Below are 21,582 nucleotides of genomic sequence, written 5' to 3' on the forward strand. Positions count from 1 at the left end.
TGTCTCTGTATTGAAAATAAATGCCTGCCCGTTTCTGCCAACTCCCAGTATTCTTGCCACTGTTTCTGACTGTATTTTTTAATGAGTGCCTTCCCATCTGCTTTGCTTAAACTGATTTGCAAGTCTATGTCTTGTTGCCTCAATGATTGCTTTGCTAGCATGTCTGCCTCCTCATTTCCCTCTATTCCCACATGGGCTGGAACCCACACAATACTCACCCCCAGCCCTCTCTCCCAGATTTCATATAGATTACTGTGTGCCTCAAATATTAGATCTTGTCTACATGAATTCATTGCTTGTATGCTTGAAAGAGCTGCCCAGCTTTCTGATGCTATGACTGACTTTTCCTTCCCATGTGTTTTTATCCACTGTAATGCTTTTATTATCGCTACTATTTCTACTGCATACACTGATATATGATCTGAACACCTCTGCTTTATTCTAATTTTTCCTGTATGGATATATACTGCAGCCCCAGGTCGGCCAGTATCTGGGTCTTTTGATCCATCTGTGAATATCATTTGATTATTGTCATATTTCTCTTCCAAGTATTTCATGGCAATGAACCCAGCTGTGCTTTGTCCCTTCATTTCCTTAAGAAGTTTCTTAATTTCCAAATTTACTTCTGACATCACAAAAAACCACAGGGGAATCCTTGATACAGGAACCGTTTTACCTACATGAATCCGGCTTAACCCTGCCCTTTCTGCCGCTCCATTCCCAATTCTACCAAAACTGGCTGCACTGCTGTTTTCATATTCCCAACAGTCCCTCAGGATATTCTTTATGGGGTGATGCTCCCCGTGCCCCTTTATATTAATCCATGCTAACATGATTTACTTCTTCTAATTCTCAGTGGCTGTTCTCCTGCTTCAACCTGTATAGCTGTCACCGGGGAAGTTTTAAATGCACCACAACATATTCTCAACCCTTGAGCTTGCTGCACCTCTAATTTCTTCAAATGAGTATCTGCAGCCGACATACAGTATATGCTATACACCCATAGTCTAATGTGGCTCTCATCATGGCTTTGTATATCCCTAACAGTGACAATCTTGATGCTCCCCAGTCCCTTCCAGCTACACACTTTACTAAATTATTCACTTTTTTGGATTTATTAACAAGCCTGTCTATATGCTGCCTCCACGTTATTTTTTCATCTATCCACAACCTCAAAAATCGTACTGTTTCAACCTGTTCTATTTTTTGCCCATATAGATATAATTCCACTTCCATACGTCTTCTTGCAAAGCATATTGTCTGTGTGTTGCTCTCTGAGAATTTAAATCCCCAGCATTCTGCCCACCGTTCTACTCTCCCAATAGCCCTCTGCAGTTTCTGCTGTAAATATTGTATATTTCGCCCCCTAACCCACAGAGCCCCATCGTCCGCAAATAACAACTTCCCTACGTTTGGTTGTATTTGCTCAAAGATATCATTTATCATAATATTAAACAATGTTGGACTGCACACACCTCCTTGGGGAGTTCCATTCTCTACACTGTACTGTCTGGAGTAATTTGTACCCACCCGCACCTCAATCTTCCTTTCAAACAAAAAGCTCAACACCCAGTTGTACATATTTCCTGTGATTCCCAGTTTGCTCATTTTCATGAGAAGACCTTCCTTCCACATCATATCATATGCCTTTTCAATGTCAAAGAAGACTGCTAGAACTATTTCTTTATTAGCTTGGGCTTTTCTAATCTCCGACTCTAACACTAATACACTATCCATAGTCCCTCTTCCTTTGCGAAAACCACTTTGGTACTTTGACATGAGGTTTTTGTTCTCCAAATAGTAATTTAGCCGCTCCATAACCATTCGCTCCATTATTTTCCCCAACTGAGATGTCAGTGCAATGGGTCTATAACTTGCTGGGTCTGACTGGTCTTTCCCTGGTTTTGGTATAGGGACTATGATTGATTCCTTCCATTTGGCTGGGATTTTGCCTGACTCCCATACTTTATTGTACAACTTTAGCACAGTATTGAGAGCTCTCTCACTCATCTGTGCCAGCATACCATAACAGATTCCATCCTTCCCTGGTGTCGTCTGCTTTGCTTTAGCGACTGCTCTCTTTATTTCAAACATCCTAAACGGCACATTTATTCCCTCCCTAGATATTGTTTTTTTACTCTTAACACCCTGGTTTTGTTCTATCATCTTTTCTCCATTAGTTTTAGCATTCGGAGTTAAGTTTTCAGAGCTATGTACCCTGACAAACGTCTTTGCTAGAACCTCCGCTCTATCTTTCCCCACTATTATTTGGTTATCGACCCGTAGCCCTGGGATTTCGTAGTTTCTGTTTATTCCACTCATTTTCCTTATCACTCCCCATATTTCTGTTAATTTTGTTTCTCGCCCTATCGTATTACAATACTGTCTCCATTAAGTCCTCTTTGCTTGGCGTATAACTCTGCACACTACTGCCTATGCTCTCTTGTACTTAGTCAACAAGCCCTTTGCCGCCCGAGTAATGTGCTTTTTGTTTCATCTTTCTATCTGCAAACTTTGTGAAGATATTTGGTGGACTAACGGACGGATGGACAGACGGATGGATGGATGAACAGACTAATAGACGAACACACAAACACTGACAATTACAATACATCACCGCTTTAAAGCGGGATGTAATGAGAGAAAGATTCTCTCTAAACCAGGAACAGATTTTCGAATCTCTGACAGTCTAGGAAGTAGCAAAAAACAGTTTCCCTGCGAGAATAGAACGGACAGTTTTCCGACACATTTGGATTTAAATTTGAAATAAAGCTGTTGACGGCCGAGCACCATGTAAAATTCTTCATTAGAGATCTCCAACCTTCTTCGTTAACATTGTCTTGTAGAACTCCCATGAAGGGCTCACACCCGATGTCAGACCAAGGTGAACCCTCCTTAGCGTGTCAACCTGATCATTAAGTTTATCTTTGTTTAAAATCTTTACCATCAGTTTACACATATTTTTACCATTGCTGTCACTGAGACTGATTGTGTCTTTGTTGAAACAAAGAGACAAACTCTACAGGGTAGGGATCCCTATCATCTGGATTTAAAAGGCCTGTACAGTAAAAACTGATCACAGTGAGTTGCTGTGGAGTGAGTCGGCTCCTCCAGTTCCTCAACAGGCTTTCGATGAGCCTCACTGAGGTCACACCCACAGCGGAGGACAGAGCAGCAGCGTCATCCAGGGTGGGTCCAAAAATCCCCACCACAATTCCAACAGTGGATTTTAGCTGCAATGAATTTGGACTCCACTGATGCTCTTGCTATAGTTCTTATATTAAAAAGTCCTCCTCTAATAACTGGCTCCTTTAAAATCCAATAGAGTGATTCAAAAATCCTGTGGTCTCCTCTTGGATAAAAGTCCACAGATTCCAAAAACACTGATAAAAACATGGAAGATCTTTCAGTCCGTCGTTTCTCGGGTCCATTAAAAACAACGAGCAATCAAGCCCAAGGTAACTAGGTAGTAGCTTTCCTTCGTATCTTCCACCTTGTTGAGCCGCATTTTGTAATAACGGTGCATTTTGTAATAAACGTCCAAAATGTAATAACTTTTTCTTCTGCTTGTTTAGAGAGCTGCTGTGACCTGCAAATTTCTCCACTAAGATTAATTTTAAACAAATATGAAATTGCTTCAAAAGGCTAAACCAACAACAAAATTTCTATTTCCAAAATATATCCATAATTTCAAATTGTCCATGTCTAATATGTCTAATTACCAGCCAAGCCATAAACCACTTGGAATGTTTCCCTTGAGTTTTAATGCCACACCACTAAAGTGCCCTGCTGCTTTGTACAACCTTTGTACATACACTAACTGTGTGTTTTCCAACGACGTCCAATCCAAGGCTTTGGCTTAATGTTTACCTTAGATAGATTGATGGATGGAATCGATCTGCAATGTCTTTAAAATGTTGAGACACTCTGTTAAACGTCCCAAGCATTGACATGTCATTGTCAAGGGTTATTTTGATAACAGACTGAAACATTTCAGTTGGTAGGACAGGCTGGTAGTTGGTAGTCAGAACAGGGTCCTCAGGCTGAACAGGGGGTGTAATCAGAACAGGGTCCTCAGGCTCATCAGGCTGGATAGGTGGGTCAGACTCATCTGGTAAGGTAGGCTGCAGCGGTGAAAGTGTGTTGTTGTCATATAACTGTCCTACTTGAGCATCCAAAACATGTTCTATAAATGGTGTGACTGGTCCCTCCAAACTCAGATAATGTTCTCCATGCCCCTCTGCCATATGACCAAGTAGTAGTACTGGATGGTTGTGACAATACATGTTTGACTCTGATACAATAGTTGAGGCATTGATTCCCAGAGAGGAAACTACAAGAAACTGGACCTTGAAGATTTCAGATGCTCTTTGCAATGTAATGTGGTGACCATAGGTTCCAGTTTGGGCCATTCTTTCCAAGTATCCATCCCAGTCATTGCCTTCGACAAAGTTGAACAAGAGTGTTCCCTTTCCATTGTATGGATAATTCCTGAGGTCTTGGACAATTTCATCTCTTAAGCTTTCTGGTGATCTAAATATTCCAAGGGTGGATAGCTGGTCAGCCATGGCTGCAAACTGACAATTTCCATCTGGGTCAGGGTCATAGCGAATGCTTAACTCCATGGACATAAATTCCTCTAGTCTGTCTGTGTGTGTGTACTGAAACCAAAGTGGGTTTAGGCCTCTCTTTGATGGTGCTGTCTTGGGTTTTTTAGTGTGTGTCTTTTTTCACAACCGGGTAGCACTAGTTGTATCCGACACGAAGAACCATTTTTGTGTTTGTCGGAGGGTCTTTGGGTCCCTAAAACCCACTTTGTATTTTGAGAGCTTTCGATTTTTTTTTCACAATTTTACCACGCCTTACGTGATACTTTTTGGAGACTCGATGGGCACCATCCCTCATTCTGACCAAAACAGCGTCCTTAACATTGTAGCGTTGTGATAGGTTTTGTTTGACTAGTTTTGTTTGATTAGTTTAGCACAGTGCTCAGAGGCGTTCCCTGCCATTCTTCTCACCCTTTTTCGTTTATCAAATCTTTCTCGATGTCTCAAGGATGGTAAAGTTGAATGTAGATTCCTCATAGACTCCTTCCGAACAGAAGATGGAGAACCGCATAAGGGATGCCTTATGCTGTTGCTTTTTCTTCCATAGTATACTTCAAATGGAGACCTTCACCCTAAAACTTCTTTAACGTCCTTATTTAGCACTCTTAAATATACAGGTAGGTGCTTGACCCGGTTAACTCCGTTCCCTTGAAATTTCACCAGATCATACATGATCTTCTTTCTTAGCCACCTATGTGTCCTCTCAACCTTTCCCTGACTTTGTGGAAGATATGCTGAGCTTTCAATTATTTTCACTTGCAGACATCTCATTAGAATTTTCACCCCCCCTTTAAACTCAGTCCCTTTGTCGTGTTGTAACACTTTGGGTGGTCCATGTTCATGATAAATCTTGTTAAGGTGTTTGGCAATTTCAACACTACTTTTTCTTTTCAATGGTTTCAGCCACATGTAACGACTGAACACATCCATCACTGTGAGAATGTAACGGTATAAAGCCTCAGCATAACTAATTTTCATTTTTCCCATGTCCAATAGATCAATTTGGTGTCGATCTTGCACTTCTTTGGCTTGAATGGTCATCAAAGGGGGCTTATTCAGAAACTTTGCATTTTGAAGTTGGTACCACTCAGTTTTGTTTACGATTTCCTACACCTTTCTTTCACTTATGCCACTATGATGCATTTTCAGTCCTTTGCTCAACTTTCTTGCTCGGAACACTTAGTATCATCTAGACCCTTTTTAACAACACAATCAACATTAGACTGTAGCATGACTGGCTTGCCGGCACACAGCAGTGTCTGCCCATCCTCACTGAGAGAATAGACCCCTTGATTTCTCCAGAGACGCCCCAAGGCTTTTTGTTGAATTCTTGTGCGTTCAGAAACTGGAACATCAAACTCTCCTCTCAACTTACTAGCTATGACATTGTACGTTTCCTTGGTCATTGCTTGCTTTTGTCCGTGGCCTTCAATGAGCCCCAGCAGGGTGCAGGTCAGGGTTATAATTAGCAGACCTACAAGGGTGACAAAAGAGGGAAAATGTTTAACTCCCAAAACTAAACTGCATTTTGTGCCTTTTTTTTTGCACTTTTATTTTATTTGTGGAATTCCAATTCACGTACTAAAATATTTTATCTTTAATCGATATTTAAGAAGGTATTTTAATTATTACAAGTTTGATAACCCACCACCATCTGCGGCATCACAGTACCGTAATTCAAATTGCACTATGAATGTTGATCTTATGTTATAGCCCTAGATTTGTCTCAATAAAGGATGCTTTTGTAGGAATACTGAAAAACAAGGTTTTAACAAATTTATGGTTTTCACACCTGTTATAACATTTTTAGCCTTTTAATAGCTATTTCGATGCTTACTATTCATGACTGTGTTAATTCATTGCATGGAATGTTAGGTATTCAGCTTCACTCATTCAGCCAATGGTTTTCAGTGACTTCACACAGGGAAGGTATTGCTCTCTTATCCAACATTCTCCATATGGCTAAACTAAGAAGTGAATAGCTAAGTTAAACTAGGTGCTTCACCCTATAGACTTACAGTGAAGGGTGAAGCACAACTATCAAAGCTGTTGTTCACAATGAAGATCTACCTACCGAATAACACATGAGAGGGGTGAACCGAGGCAAGCTTTGAAACAGCTTGGAACTGTAAAGTTTGACATTCATCTTAAACCATTTTAGACCAAAATGACAGATCCTCAGATCCTTGGACATAATGACCCAGTTTATCCATGCTCTCGATTTCCTTCCTAGCTTCCCAGAAGGTATTCTTAAGAACGATAGGCCCTTGTCTTTGTTTTTCTTGATGTTCTGTTGACACAACTGTTCACCTTGCAGGTAACCATGATATTTATAGAGTTAATCGCATCGGGAATCGCATTGTCTTCTATGGCTGCCAAGTGAAGTTGATCACCAATGACGTATGACGCCCACGTGCCCACTGAATGCAGAGGCTGCTGCAGCGCAGATTTTAAGCTTTTCTGACCAAAAGGATGATGCTACACATATAAAATTTATTTTTTCTTCTTTTTTCATAATGATGAATAACATATTTTCTTCTTACAGTCTTTCATGCTTTCAGTGAGTGTGGGAGACTTGCAGTGCTCTTCACTCTTCTAACGAATGTTTTTAATTTGTTCAGTGAAAATTTCAGTATCAGGAAATTCATCTACGGTGCTGGATACAATAGATCGAATCAGAGAAAGTGGCAGATTTTAAATTTTATTTCTGGAGAAGCAAACTTGCAATTTATGTGACCAGGAAGAGGAGAATTGAAAACAATACTGCTCAAGAAGCAGCTACTGTTTTTTGCTGTAACATCAGATGTCGCTTAAAACTACAATATGGTTTCTATAAATTGACAAAAGACCTGAATAACTTTAGGAACATCTGGTGTTACAAAAATGTCCTATGCACTTTAGTTGATGACCACCTTCACTTTTTAAACTTCCTGTTATAATGTACTAATTTTTATATTGTATTTCCCTTTGTTTATTGGTGTTTAGTGTTTTTGTCTGTTTAGTGTTTTTGAAGTTTCATCTAATGAAAAATTGTAAAAGGTTCTAAATGTTGTAAATGTGATTGAAGTTTTTTTGCAAAAAATCTTCTTCTGAAGCACTTTAGTGCATCATCTAATGTAAAATTGCAAAATGTTTGAATGTGATTAAAGTGCTTTTGCAAAAAAAATAAAAATCTTCTCCAGGAGGGGGAGAAGCCTCCTCCTGGACTATAGTACAGGGACTGTGCCTGACAATAAAAATCCTTTCCCTGAGGTTCACATCAGTCCCCTGTTTGGACAACTGGAGGGTCCTCTCCTCGGATATGAACGACAAATCAGCCTGCACACGGCCAACAAAAAAATACTGTACAAATACTGTGTAAAAGTAAACAAGTAAGGCCTTGTGTGACAGAGCGCCCACTGCCTGGACCAACAGGATGACGGGAAATGGACCTGACCCACAGTGGAGACTTTTATACAAACCTCCCCTCAAGAAAAAACAGCCGACCTCCAGTGGAGAATTTTACACGATGCCATCGATTCCAATGCTTTTATCTCTGCTTTTAACCCTGTCATGATCACTCCGTTCCTGCAGTCTGCTCCACAGTCCATAGTGCAGCTGACCTCTGCACTGAGGTTTTGGAGTGGGGTCATTCATCCAAACTGGCGAGCCATCCAGGGGCTCTCAGGACCCTGGGACCTTCTTCACCAGCGCTTCTGGTGGCCGTCTCTGGAGAAGGACGTCAGGGACTTTGTTAAGGCCTGCCAGGTCTGCACCCAACACAAGGCGTCCCACCAGGCTCCCGCTGGTCTCCCGCAGCCTCTGCCCGTACCTCAGCGCCCCTGGTCTCACATCTCACTTGATTTTGTCACCGGCCTGCCAGCCTACGAAGGTAACACTGTCATCTGCACCATTGTAGACAGGTTCAGCAAAATGGCTCATTTTGTTCCTTTGCCGAAGCTTCCCTCTGCCAAGGAGACCGCTCAAGTGATAACGCAGCACATCTTTCGTATTCATGGACTGCCCCTGGATGTGGTGTCGGACCGTGGTCCCCAGTTTGCCTCTGCATTCTGGAGGGAGTTCTGTCGCTCAATTGGTGCCACCGTGAGCCTGTCCTCGGGTTTTCACCCACAAACCAACGGTCAGACGGTCATGAACGGTCATGAACCGTCATGAACGGTCATGAACGGTCATGAACGGTCATGGTCAGACGGTCATGAACCAGGACCTGGAGGTCGCTCTGCGCTGCATGGTCTCTCGGGAGCCCGCCTCTTGGGCTTCCCATTTGTTGTGGGTTGAGTATGCCCTCAATTCACTGACCAGCTCCGCCACCGGTCTCTCACCCTTTCACTGTGTTTATGGTTACCAACCGCCTCCGTTTCCTGCCCTGGACGCCGAGGTCTCCTGCCCCTCTGCCTCTGCTCACGTCCGCTGCTGCCGTCAGGTGTGGTCCAGGGCCCGTGACACCCTACTCCGCACCGGAGAGTGCTATGCCACCGCTGCTAACCGCTGCTGGACTCCTGCACCCAAATATCAGGTGGGCTAGAAGGTGTGGCTCTCCACCCGAGACCTTCCCCTGCGTGTAGAGTCCAAAAAGCTGGCCCCCAGGTTTGTGGGCCCATTTCCAGTCTCTAACATAATCAGCCCGACATCAGTAAGATTACTCCTACCTCGCACTATGCGGGTTCACCCCACTTTCCATGTGTCAAAACTCAAACCTGTGCATGAGAGCCCTCTGTCCCCAGCTCATCCCCCTCCGCCTCCTGCCATCCAAGTGGAAGGAGGACCAGTCTACGCGGTCCGTCGCATCATTCGTTCCCACCACCGGGGTCGCGGACTGCAGTACCTGGTGGACTGGGAGGGATACGGTCCGGAGGAGAGGTCTTGTGTCCCGGGTCGCCACATTGTGGACCCCCTGATGGTGAGCGATTTCCACCACCAACACCCGGAGCAACCAGCACCTCGGACCCGTCGGCGGCCTCGTCGAGAGGAGTCAAAGGGGGACAGGCCTGCATCCAAGGGGGAGGCACTTGACCCCGGGGGCATGGAGTCCTCGGGGTCCCAAGAATTCTAGCCCACCTTCCTGTTTTCCCCCGCCTCCCGCCACGAGTCGGTTTTTGGGACGTCAAGGGCAGTCCCTTGCGGGGGGGGACCTGTCATGATCACTCCGTTCCTGCAGTCTGCTCCAGTTTCCACTGTCCCACCTCCCAGCCTGACCACACCTCCCGCTGATCACCCACACCTACAGCCCATCTGCAATCAGTCCGGTATTTAAACCCACTTCTCACACTCAGTCTCTGCCAGATTGTATTTGACCCATGTCCTACTCTCCAGCGTTATACTCCGGATTGCCTGCCCGATCACGACCTGTTTTGTCCCTGGACTCTGCCTCTCGTCTGCCTCCCAGCCAACCTACCCGCCTTTCATCCAGGGATTCTGCCTCGTCTCTCTGTGCCGGTAAACCTGACCCTCGCCTGTCCAACAACTCTGCCTCATGTTCCAGCCCTGGTAAATTGACTAGCCTTCTGTCCCTTGACCTCGTCTCCTGCCTGCTCCCTTTCTCTGGAGGGATCCATTGTGTCTCCAGCGTGCTCCGCTGGCCCATGGGTTACCTGCCTGCCTGCTACCTGGGAGACCCAGGTTCAACTCCCACTCTGCCTGGCCTGAAAATAAACACTGTTGAACTTAACTCCTGTCTTGTCTTTTTGTGCTGCACTTGGGTCTTGTTCGCACCCCGTGACAAACTCCGCTGTGTCAAGCCAGTGTCCCTTCTGTCCCCTTCGTGAGACAGTCTTTCATGCTTTCAGTGAGTGTAAGAGACTTGCAGTGCTCTTCACTCTTCTAACAAATGTTTTTAATCTGTTCAGTGAAAATTTTAGTATCAGGAAATTAATCTACGGTGCTGGGTACAATAAAGCGAATCAAAGAAAGTGGCAGCTTTTAAATTTTATCTCTGGAGAGGCAAAACTCGCAATTTATGTGACCAGGAAGAGGAGAATAGAAAACAATACTGTTCAAGAAGCAGCTACTGTTTTTTGCTGTAACATCAGATGGTCGCTTACAACTACAATTTGGTTTTTATAAAATGACAAAAGCCCTGAATAAATTTAGGAACATCTGGTGTCACAAAAATGTCCTGTGCACTTTAGTTGATGATCATCTCACTTTTGCAAAATTCCTGAATTAATGCACTAATTTTTAAATTGTATTTAATTTATTGGTTTTTAGTATTTTTGAAGCACTTTAGTACTTACATCTTGTGAAAAATGGTAAAATGTTTGAATGTGATTTAAGTATTTTTGCAAAAAATCTTCTTCTGAAGCACTTAAGTGCTTTCATCTAATGTACAATTGTAAAATGTTTGAATGTGATTAAAGTGTTTTTGCAAAAATCAAAAATCTACTGCTTCTTCTGCTTCTGCTTCTTCTTCCCTGCAGGGGTCGCCACAGCGAATCAATTCCTCCATCTAACCCTGTCTTCTGCATCATCTTCTCTCACACCAACTACCTTCTTGTCCTCTTTCACTACATCCATGAAACTCCTCTTTGGTCTTCCTCTGGGCCTCCTGCCTGGCAGTTCAAAACTCAGCATCCCTCTACCAATATAATCACTATCTCTCCTCTGGACTTGTCCAAACTCCACACCATACGTCACTTAAAATTAACTTTACTGTCCCTTTAAGCGTCAGGTCCGTACTCCAGTTCAGTTGGTGGCAGTAAAACATTTCTGTGAAATGACGTCATGATACATTGCAAAAAAAAGAAACGAAGAAGAATTCGAATCAGAAGACGAAGAAGAAGTAGAAGAAGGGGAAGAAGAAGATAAGGACGAATACGAAGATTTTAAGGAATTCAAAGGATTCAAAGCGTTTATTGTCATACACATAGTGAAGATACAGGGTTTCCCTGTACAATGAAAAATTTACTTGGTCCGTTGCACGTAATATCACCAGGGTTTTACAAAATGTATAGTATATAAGGACAATCTCCATGGCAACAGCAACCAAACATTTCCTGTTTAGCGCTTGACTGTTCTGAACTTGTGAAAAACAAAAATCGTGCTGGCTTTGATTGTAGCTAACAAAGTGTTTTATTCAACTTCATTTCGATCAGAACAATAGTGCTTCGAATATTTATCGTTAGTAAGTAAAGAATAATGGCAGACTGTTGGAACTCAGACACCGGGGAGGCTGTGTTTCGGACCAGGGATGATGTCAAAAACATGAGAATAAAGTAAGTTGAGAAAATTGTAACGTCAACATAATTTACAAACACCCAATGAGATTTGGGATCAGGGCGCATTTCTGTTCCGAGTATGAGTCTACTTTTGCTTATTGTGTTTGTCAAATTCAGGGTCCGTATAGAGAGGGTGACGACCGCAGCTGCTCTCTCCCTGCACCTCCAACAGCAAGTTCTGTCCCAGCAGGACAGAGGAGCCATTGAACTGGAAACCCTCAAGCCACAGGGCCATACTGGTATGAGGGTTTTAACGCTGCACAGATAAGGATTGATAATGACGACCAGAGGAGGAAAATAACATCCTGAAATCACATATTTTTTATTTGTCTCTATTATATTACTATTAAACTCACCTCCTTAGGTTTTTCATTAGTGATTTTGCTCTTTTTCCTTAACTTTCATACTATTTAACTGGTCTCTTGAGCTTGTAATACATTACACAACCTACTCAAAACATACAATTTTTGCTATTGTGTGAAATACAATTTTTTGGACTGCTCAACATAGAATTGCTTTTTTATATTATTTTGTTTGTTCTGCTTTTCACAGAAAATAATGCATGGCAGAACAATACAAAAACCATTGTGAATAAATTATATTAATCATGCATAAATTTTAACGGTTTCATAGTTCCTTCTAAACATGCTTTAATAATTCAATAATTGTACATGTGTGTTTGTCTCTTAGGTGACAATGAGGAAGAGTTGGTGGTGGGCTGGCAGGAAAAACTCTTCAGTCAGGTTAGATCTTTGAGTTTTTAATATCCTCATCCAAAGGGGAAAAAAAAGATGGTAAACTTGATTCAGCACAACATGTTTTGAATTGTTATTTTTTATATTAACTTTGATATTTCTGTGCAAAAATCCTAATCCTACTGTGTCCATCTATGGTCTCAGTATGAGATGGAGCTGTTCCAGAATGAAGCAGCATGTCAGACCCCACTGGATCGACAATATCACACAGAAGTCAAATCCCTGAACAGGACCAAGGGCCGACGAAATAACAGGATTTTCACATACACTGACCATGACCGTTACACCAATTGTCCTCCATTCAATGAACTTGTAAGTGACTTGTGAGTTCCTCACATAACAATTGTGATTATGTCCATCATTATTAAAGCTCATTTTTTTCTGTTAAGAAGAAGAATGATACTTTATTGAAACTATTTTTTTAAAATGCTTTTTAACAAACATGCACATCAGTCACATTTAGGCCTGTAAGAGGATATATACTGTACATTCATTCGATTTACATATCCATGATTATTGTTGAAGTACCTTCAAATTTATATCTTGGTATGAAATCTGTTTAAATAATACATCACTGACATGTCCATATCCAAGCATACTGGATTAGTGGAGGCATCCTTGTATGTTTCGTAAAGCATTCAATGATTTGTGTATGACATTGGAACATCATCCCAGACTGACACACACATTAGAACAGTCTGAGATGAAAGTCCCAAATATTGAGAAATCTTTGTTGAATCAGAAATCGTACCATTATTTGTACCCTTTTTTAATTAGCTTGTTATATTTGATTTTGATTTTGAATCAGTATTCCGCTGAATTATTGAACACAACGAAATCCAGCCCCACTTCCCTGGCTGAAAGGATGGCAAGCATGAGACTCAGACGGCAGGACAGATGCACCATGTAAGTGAAACAGACTTGTCTGTAAGAATGAAATTATGTATTTAGTGATGGAATCACAGTATACAACTGTAACTAACTTTTACTCTGTATTAATTACAGAAATTACATTGTGTTAGAATTTTCAGATGCTCATTGATCCCCAAAAACAGACCTTGTCCTGTTTGCTGTTTTAGACAGCCAAGTAATGAGATCTTCTGGCATCTTTGCAGGGATTATAATATCTCAAAATCAAAGATCATCAACTGGGAGCCCACAGAGGAGTTTGTTAAGAATAGCCATGTGGTGAACAATGCCATGCTGACCATGCATATCATGGCAGACCTGGGTCCCCCGGGAAGGTAGGACCATTTTCACAAAGACCCTTTTTCTATTCAGTTCAGTTGTTGTCCCACATGGAAATTTAGACTAACAGCGTGGAAAAACTGACACAGCAGAACAACTCATCTACCAGTTTTCACCTGTGATTTGTATATTAATCAATAAATTGATTCAGCCAACATTGTTAATAAAACCTCAGTAAGTTATGAAGACAGAGGAGTTGAACTCAGTCAGTAAACATGATGTATCTGTATAGATGCCTTCTTTTCCTGCTCAGAGGAAGTGCTAGGTTAGTCAGCCTTTATTTCCATAAGAATGTGGTAGCACTGTGCAGTAATGTCCACCTGGCTGAGATCTCAAAACAGTGTTAAGACATCTTCCACATATGACAAGAGCAGTTCCACAGCATTAGGATTGCAATATGTCACATGAAATCTACAACTGCATTAATAACTGTCCAGAGACAGAACTTCAAAACTTGGTACTATATAAGTGTGTATTATATGTACTGTACAGAATTAAGGCTTCTATTCTGAGCCTTAGGAAGTTTACATTTTAGCATTGAAGTGGATGAAGTGAAAGAATTTTTTTATGTTAAACTTCACTGAAAAAGTAAAGGGTCTAACTGCTGTTTACCTGTGATTTTGTTTTAATGGATTTATTTTCTCAGACTGGGCCAGAAAGAGAATGAATATTTGCTGGCCACCATAAAAACAGATGGTCACAGAACAGTCATTGTAAAACCAGACTTCAACAAAGGCAAAGAGCCCTACAGGTAAGTTCACATAGTGCTTGTTTTAAAACTACTATACGACCTGTTAAAGCTGTAACACTAAATTCAAGGTCCACCTAGTCTCTCTTTGACCTGGACTGAAGAAACCACCACTGTGGAATAGATTGCAATGACACAGTTATAAGAATAAAGGGGTGTCTTGATGACAAATTTAAAGAAATAGCGTGCTGTGTGATATTGTGCAGAATAGTGACAGACGGGTACTCAGATGTTTGGCATCTCACAATGGAAAATGTATCCACTGCCATGAAACCAGAGGAAAAGGAGAGGGAGCAGAATATGTACAAAGATGTGAGTCCACTTTTGTTTCAGTTACTGCAAACCCAGAGCAGCATGACAGAGCATAGGTTTGAATGCTGATTTTGCTGACATCTCTTCTTGTCTAGCTGTATGTGCGACACAAGGAGTACCTCAGTGGTCTTGTTGGACAGGACTTTGAAATGGTAAGCTATGTAACAAATTGCCATTAATTTAATATGCAAACATAGATGCTCAGTTCTGCACTATACTTCCCCAGAGGCTGAGGTTACATAACTAAAGCAACCAATTTTCTGTTGTCTTTGACAGTGAAAAGCAACAGATTGTCATTTTTCAGAATCAGTATATTTGATGGCTATACTTGAAAAAAATCAAAATGACTGCTGAAATATTATTGTTCTTCAAAAAATATTAGCTAAGTATACTGCATATACAGTCTTCTTTTCCTGAAGGGAAAAGGCGAAAGGAAAAGAAGAAGACTGTATATTTTTTTTCTTTTCTGCTCATGAAATATTTCTCTTTTAGCCTCCTGCTGGTGTTCTGCGTTACCTGATGAATGGAGAAATAGGTGAGCATGAAGCCTGTCGTCATGACCACTGTATTCAGTTGTAAAATATCATTTCATTTAAATGTTCTTCTTCCTTTCTTTACCCAGTCTCAGGCAAAGGCTTTGAGTATGATAACTTATACATCCACTTCTTATTGGAATTACCTAAAAGTATGTCGCACAGAATCCACTGCAACTTTTACACCATGATATGTTATTGAACCATTTCAGCCCTTTATTATAAAATAAATCTAAAACTTGTATTAATATTTCTTTTAAGGTTGGTCCAGCTTGCCATTTCAGTCTGTCTCAGGAATTACCCAGACTTGTCGAACCAGAACATCAAGGACGGTGTGTATACTGGACAGTTATCAGGTGACCAGCTTTGAAATGTGCCTACTGAGATTCATTAAACCCTCGAACTTCTGTCTGCTAACAGGAGAATGTTGCTTTCTGGAGTCATCCCTTCAGCTTTGAGGCTTTCTGCATGTGTGAAAAAGAGAGCGAGGGTTAGTATCAACTATGAAATATTGTGTAAGAATTTACTTCATGTATTCGATAAATGTGTTTCATTTATTTAAACATACATTGCTCTACTCTTAAATGTGCAGAGTCAGTCCTGCAGTGGCCAGTGCTCTACTTCAGGGTTCTATCTCGGGACTGGTTGGAGTGCTATAGGACTGAAGGCTATGGCTATCTACTTTTTCCTGCAGTACCTGGTATGCCTTGCACATTACAAATGTTCTCAGATAAAATTAGTTCTGCAGCAGTTATTTTAAATGCTCATCAACTAAATGTTTGTGGTTCAAAGATTGGTTGCTTGTAATTGAAAATGACATTCAGTGACAAAGACACAAAGCAGCAGATGAACCAGAGGCTGAAAAACCAGCTTCATTTCAAATATTACAAAAAAAACCATCATCAGTTGGCATTATAATTTAAAAATGTATAATCATGTATCCTTAAATGTTTGGTCTTATCATGAACACTTTATATTTTGCATGCATGCATACTTTTGCTTGTTTGTGATAGGTAAACATACAGTAACCTGCCATACGTGGAGACCTGTTCAGACAGGGACAGTTTCTGAACTCAGACGCTTCTTCATAGGAGGCTCACCGGAGCTTGAAGACCACACCTATGTCAGAATACCAGGGACCTTCAAGGTAGGGTCAGACCTTCTGCTAATTTACCTGAATTTGATGTTTACATACACTGAATTTGCACTAGTACCTGTGGAGGGAAAAAAGGTAGAGAACACCATTAAGAGGCGGGTTCCATTTCAGTTGATCATAGCATAAACATTATTTACACTGTGAGGATACAGAATATATATAAGAAATGTTTTAGCTATTTTACCACATATCTTTCAGGGAGAGAGGTTGAGTCGATTTGGCTTTTGCACAGAGACAACAGGAAGTGTCACCTTTAATTTGCACTGTGTGCAGCAGTCCAGGTGAGTACAGAGTGAATGACACCATCACTAAATGGAAGAAAAAAAACAATATTTCTGACTTTGTACGCTTCAGATTTGATTTGTTGAAGATGAATTATTAATGCATTTAAAATCATTACAACATTAAGTCATTTTCAAAACGAGAATAATCATAAATTCATTTAACTTTCCATGCTATTTTTGAGATGATATTGTTTACCTGTGACTCTGCACAGAATGAGTAGTTATAGAAAATTGGTGGAATAGACTGATAATTCGTCCTGTAGTGGGAGATGGGGAGGTAGGTCTAGGCAGGGTGTCCTGACATTTAAATGGCTGTTGATGTAGAATATAATGAATTTAGAAACTGATCTGCCGTCAAAAGTAATCCTTAAACCAGACCTCTGAACATGGTAATTCAAAGAAGTCTCATGCTGAATTATTTTCAGAGTTCACGAAACATTTCTCATCATCATATGTCATTCCTTTAAATGTATTAATTTTCTGTGCAACTGCTGCAAAATGCATATTAATGTATGTGGTTTTGCATGTCTCAGGGTATTTGTTGATGCAGCCCGGTTGAAAAAAAGAAGGCAGAAAGTTTCTGAGCAGCTGGGAGGATTCAGTCAGCAGGGAGCTGTCAGCAACATCCTCGGTAATGACACTCAGTTAGTTATTGAAAGAAACCAGGCTTCACCTGTGTTCTGGCTTCCAAAGTCAAAATATTCAAACACATTCTTGTTTTTGACCTATTTTGTTTGAAATTAAAACTAGTGGGAACCCATTGAAATTCCACGATAAAACAATAATATCAGACTCCATACCAAACATATGAAAACAAATGTATTGGTATTATAACCCACTGTAGTCCAAAATCAACGTAGTGACGTAACGACTTTGTGTGGGTCGAATCATTGATTGCACTGGGCGGGCATTGCGAAGCCGTAGATGAATGTTAGCATTCATCTGGAGAAAGAAAGCTAACTAATCGTGAGGTTGGGAAAGGAGCTAACGTTAAAGGAAAGGGCATCTGTCAAAAGAGTAAGTGGAAAAGAAATTTTAGAGAAGCGATAGTTCTGTTAGCTGACTACATGAACAGAACTGCATGTAGTTACTTAAAGACTGTTTTTTTCAGATGCCCAAGGAGCATTTTGGGTGCTACATCGATTTTCCCATTCCAAACGGAAACCATAGCTGGACAGACTGTTAGTGCTAGCCAGCTAGTTTCACTTAGAATTCGTTGCCGTTTTCTGTGTCATTCCTGCTGTTTGTACTCTCTGCTCAAAAACATGAAAATTGTTGGAACATATATGACACTCTACAATTATGTTAACTGGGAAGCCCATGTATAGTTGGTGATGGGCAAATGAAGCCCCATGAAGCACTGAAGCTTTTCATCCCAATCTGTTCACTGCGGTTCAAAGCTTCATGAGGCTTCATTTGCTCTAGTTTGACATCTACTGGATGCTAAAATATCAGTTGGCGTGAGTGAAGTGTGTGGCATTTTGCAGAAAGCCTGTGAATAAAACTGTCAGAAAAGTAAGGAAGTATGCAAAACATGTATATTTTACGGATGGCAGTACACTCTGTGTTTGTGTTGGTGTGTGTGAATAAAAATAAAAACTTAAATAAATAAATGTATTAATAATTCCAGTAGGAAAATTACTTTTAACTCCAAATCTGTCCCTATCCCCCCCCCCCCCCCCCGTCAACTCAGGGACTGCGCACACGTCACTTCCCCTATGGGATTAGAGTGTATAGAGATGTTAACCATCCCTTGTGTTTCGTCTTATACTTCGTGCTGTACTGTCTGTGTTGTACTGCTTTTTGTCCTGCCTGTGTTGTCCTGCCTGTGTTGTCCTGCCTGTGTTGTACTGTCTGTGTTGTCCGGTGGTGTATTACCTGTGTCGTACTGTCTGTGTTGTACTGCCTGTTGTACTGTCTACCGTGGGTCAGAGAAGACTAAAATTTCATCTGTGCGGTTTGTCGTGCATATATGGTACATTTGACAATAAAGCTGACTTTGACAAACGCTTGCACACGTACAGTATACAATACACACACACACACTGGCAGTATGCAAAATGATCATTTGAGCATGATAAAAATGACTACAGTAAACATGTACAGTGAGGGGAGGGTAGTTGGGGTTTGGGTATGGACAATGATTGTGGTTTTGTAACGTTGAGGTGTAGCCAGTGATTATGCTTGGGTCATATCGTTTTTATTTGAAAACAACATTTTTGTCCATTGTATAAACTTTGACTCATAAAGAAGGAACCAGACGAACAAATATCCAACTGTCAAGCATGTTTATCAACGCCTCTTCGACGTGTAGCTGTTATACGTCGGTATAACAGCTACACGTCGGTTTTAACCGGTTTTAACTCCGTTCACTCTGTGTGTACATGTAGACACGGGTCACACACACTAATAGCGGTTTTCGTCACAGGGAGACGCCCTAGAAAAAGTTTCGGTTACAGTGTCCACACAACAACGCATACCCGGCGTTTTCCAAAAACAACACTTCGGCCAGCGTTTTCGTTACGGATATCTGTGTTGTCGTGTGGACGAAAGGCGTAACCACAACAAAAAACCTCGTGCCCGATGCCTTGCGCCATATTGTTCACGTGATTCCTTCTGGCTGGAAGTATGAAAAACATATATTTTAGGGATGGTTGGACGCCGTGATTGATTTGGTGCTTGATTGACAGGTAGTTGACCCCTGGAGTTAAAGTGTGACAGTGTGAGGCTTTCAAGTGAGCTTATTAAAATATATAGGTGGGGAGATGGCAAACGTTAATGTGAACATTTTATTCATCGTTCACATTCAGATATCCAATTGTTGATGTTTTTACTGTGGAGTTATACCAAGTTCAGTAGACATATTATTGTTTGATTTTAATGTCATCTGTTAGATGCCTTCCAGAGGGCCAGAAGAAGGATGCAAGAGGCTCGAGAATCATTTTCCAGAGATCTCATCGACACCACCTCCTAACTCAAGATCAACTCCTCTCCTTGGGTGAAAAAATTAAGGAAAGACTTTAATTCTATTAAGTTCATAAAAACGTTGAAAAGCTTTAAAATCACATTTTGCTGTTGAGAACAGAAGGAATACTACCGGAATGATGAGTTGCCATTTAAGTCACTGTTTCATATTTGATAAAATCATCTCGTTGTCTTTTAAATACAATGAAGCTTGAGAAAACTGATGTAACAGATTAGGATTGCGTTATTTTAATAATAATGATAGATTAGATTTATATAGCGCTTTTCTAGGCACTCAGTTGCGTTTTACAGTGGATCCATTATTCATTCACTCCTTATTCATACTTTGTTCATGGTAAACTACATGTGAAGTCACATACTGTATAACGTAGCAGGAAATCCACATCAATGATCTCTCCGACCACTACCGGAACAATCATACACATTCAGACAACAGCGAGTACCTCACTAGAGGCAAGGAGGGTAAAGTGTCTTGCCCACTGTATTTTAACTGTATTTTATCAGTTTTAACTTTTTTTTATCATTTATAGTCTGACAATGGTATTGTATTTGTTTGTCCATTGATAAATAATAAAATTATGCTATAATTTTGACAATTTCTTCAAACATTTATGTGCCAATCACCTCCAAAGAATACACTATCGTCTTGATGAAGTTCAAATAGTTTCTCTAAATTTTCTTGAAGAGTTGTGAACTACAAAAATGGTAAGCAAATTTACCTGAGTAAACAAATGCTGAGATGAGAGAAACGAACATCTTGATGAGAGTGTATTCTGACCAAAGCTTTTTCGTAGCTCTTTTATAGATCCGTCTTAAAGTCCTTCTCACACGTCACAGCACCATATTTAGTATAATTTCACATTTTGTAAACAGGACTTAATCGTGATTATGTGAAGCCCTATTGCAATGTATTTTTTAAAAATCCTTTTTTCAACTAACATGAGAAATGAAAGCATATACTGTGTACTGTATTTACAATGTATGATTTTGTGAAGAATTAAATAATTTGTTCAGTTCACAGCAAAGTTATAACTGACGCTGACTGAAACTGTAATACATTAGTTTTATTTATTATCATGATTATTAATATGATTATAAGTATGACCAGCGGGAACCCGTGGAAATTCCACGATATAACAATAATATCACACTTCATACCTAAACCAAAGGCACCCATCACAGAGTTGTCCCACTGGCAGGCAGCGCATCCCGGTCTGACCCAGAACTGGCGTCGGCGTCTTTGGCGAGGAACGTGAAAGAATGAATGAATAAATAAATAAATAAATAAATAAATAAACTTTATGACTCATAAAGAAAGAAACAGACGAACAAATATCCAACTGTCAAGCATGTTTATCATGTAGCTGTTACGTCAGTAAATAGCCGGTTTTAACTCCGTTCATTCTGTGTGAACATATCCAGTAGATACGGGTCACACACACTAACGTTACAGCGTTTTTCGTCGCAGGGAGAATGTAGCCGCAAGAGGACACAAGCCAGTGTCTTATTGTGCCGGTCCCAAGCCCGGATAAATACAGAGGGTTGCGTCAGGAAGGGCATCCGGCGTAAAACTTTTGCCAAATCAAAGATGCGAATCAAACCTATGACTTCCATACCGGATCGGTCGAGGCCCGGGTTAACAACGACCGCCATCGGCGCTGTTGACCTACAGGGCGCAGGTGGAAATTGGACTACTGTTGGTCGAAGAAGGAGAGGAGGAAAGTGCGTTCGCACGAAGAA

The 21,582-nt window shown here is 40.9% G+C and overlaps 1 protein-coding gene across 1 annotated transcript; it reads left to right on the forward strand.

Annotated features, from left to right (window-relative positions):
* Positions 1-11,388: 11,388 nt before the first annotated feature.
* Positions 11,389-20,804, forward strand: mks1 (MKS transition zone complex subunit 1). Its single transcript, XM_068331292.1, has 18 exons — positions 11,389-11,818; positions 11,939-12,060; positions 12,512-12,564; positions 12,721-12,888; positions 13,385-13,482; positions 13,692-13,820; positions 14,471-14,575; positions 14,779-14,884; positions 14,980-15,036; positions 15,377-15,419; positions 15,507-15,569; positions 15,679-15,749; positions 15,838-15,907; positions 16,010-16,117; positions 16,431-16,564; positions 16,772-16,854; positions 17,391-17,488; positions 19,752-20,804. Exons 1-18 carry the CDS (start codon positions 11,742-11,744, stop codon positions 19,829-19,831), a joined length of 1,665 nt encoding a protein of 554 aa, XP_068187393.1. The 5' UTR covers positions 11,389-11,741; the 3' UTR covers positions 19,832-20,804.
* Positions 20,805-21,582: the final 778 nt, after the last annotated feature.

This window comes from Antennarius striatus, chromosome 13 (genome assembly GCF_040054535.1).
Source record: "Antennarius striatus isolate MH-2024 chromosome 13, ASM4005453v1, whole genome shotgun sequence".
Classification (NCBI taxonomy): domain Eukaryota; kingdom Metazoa; phylum Chordata; class Actinopteri; order Lophiiformes; family Antennariidae; genus Antennarius; species Antennarius striatus.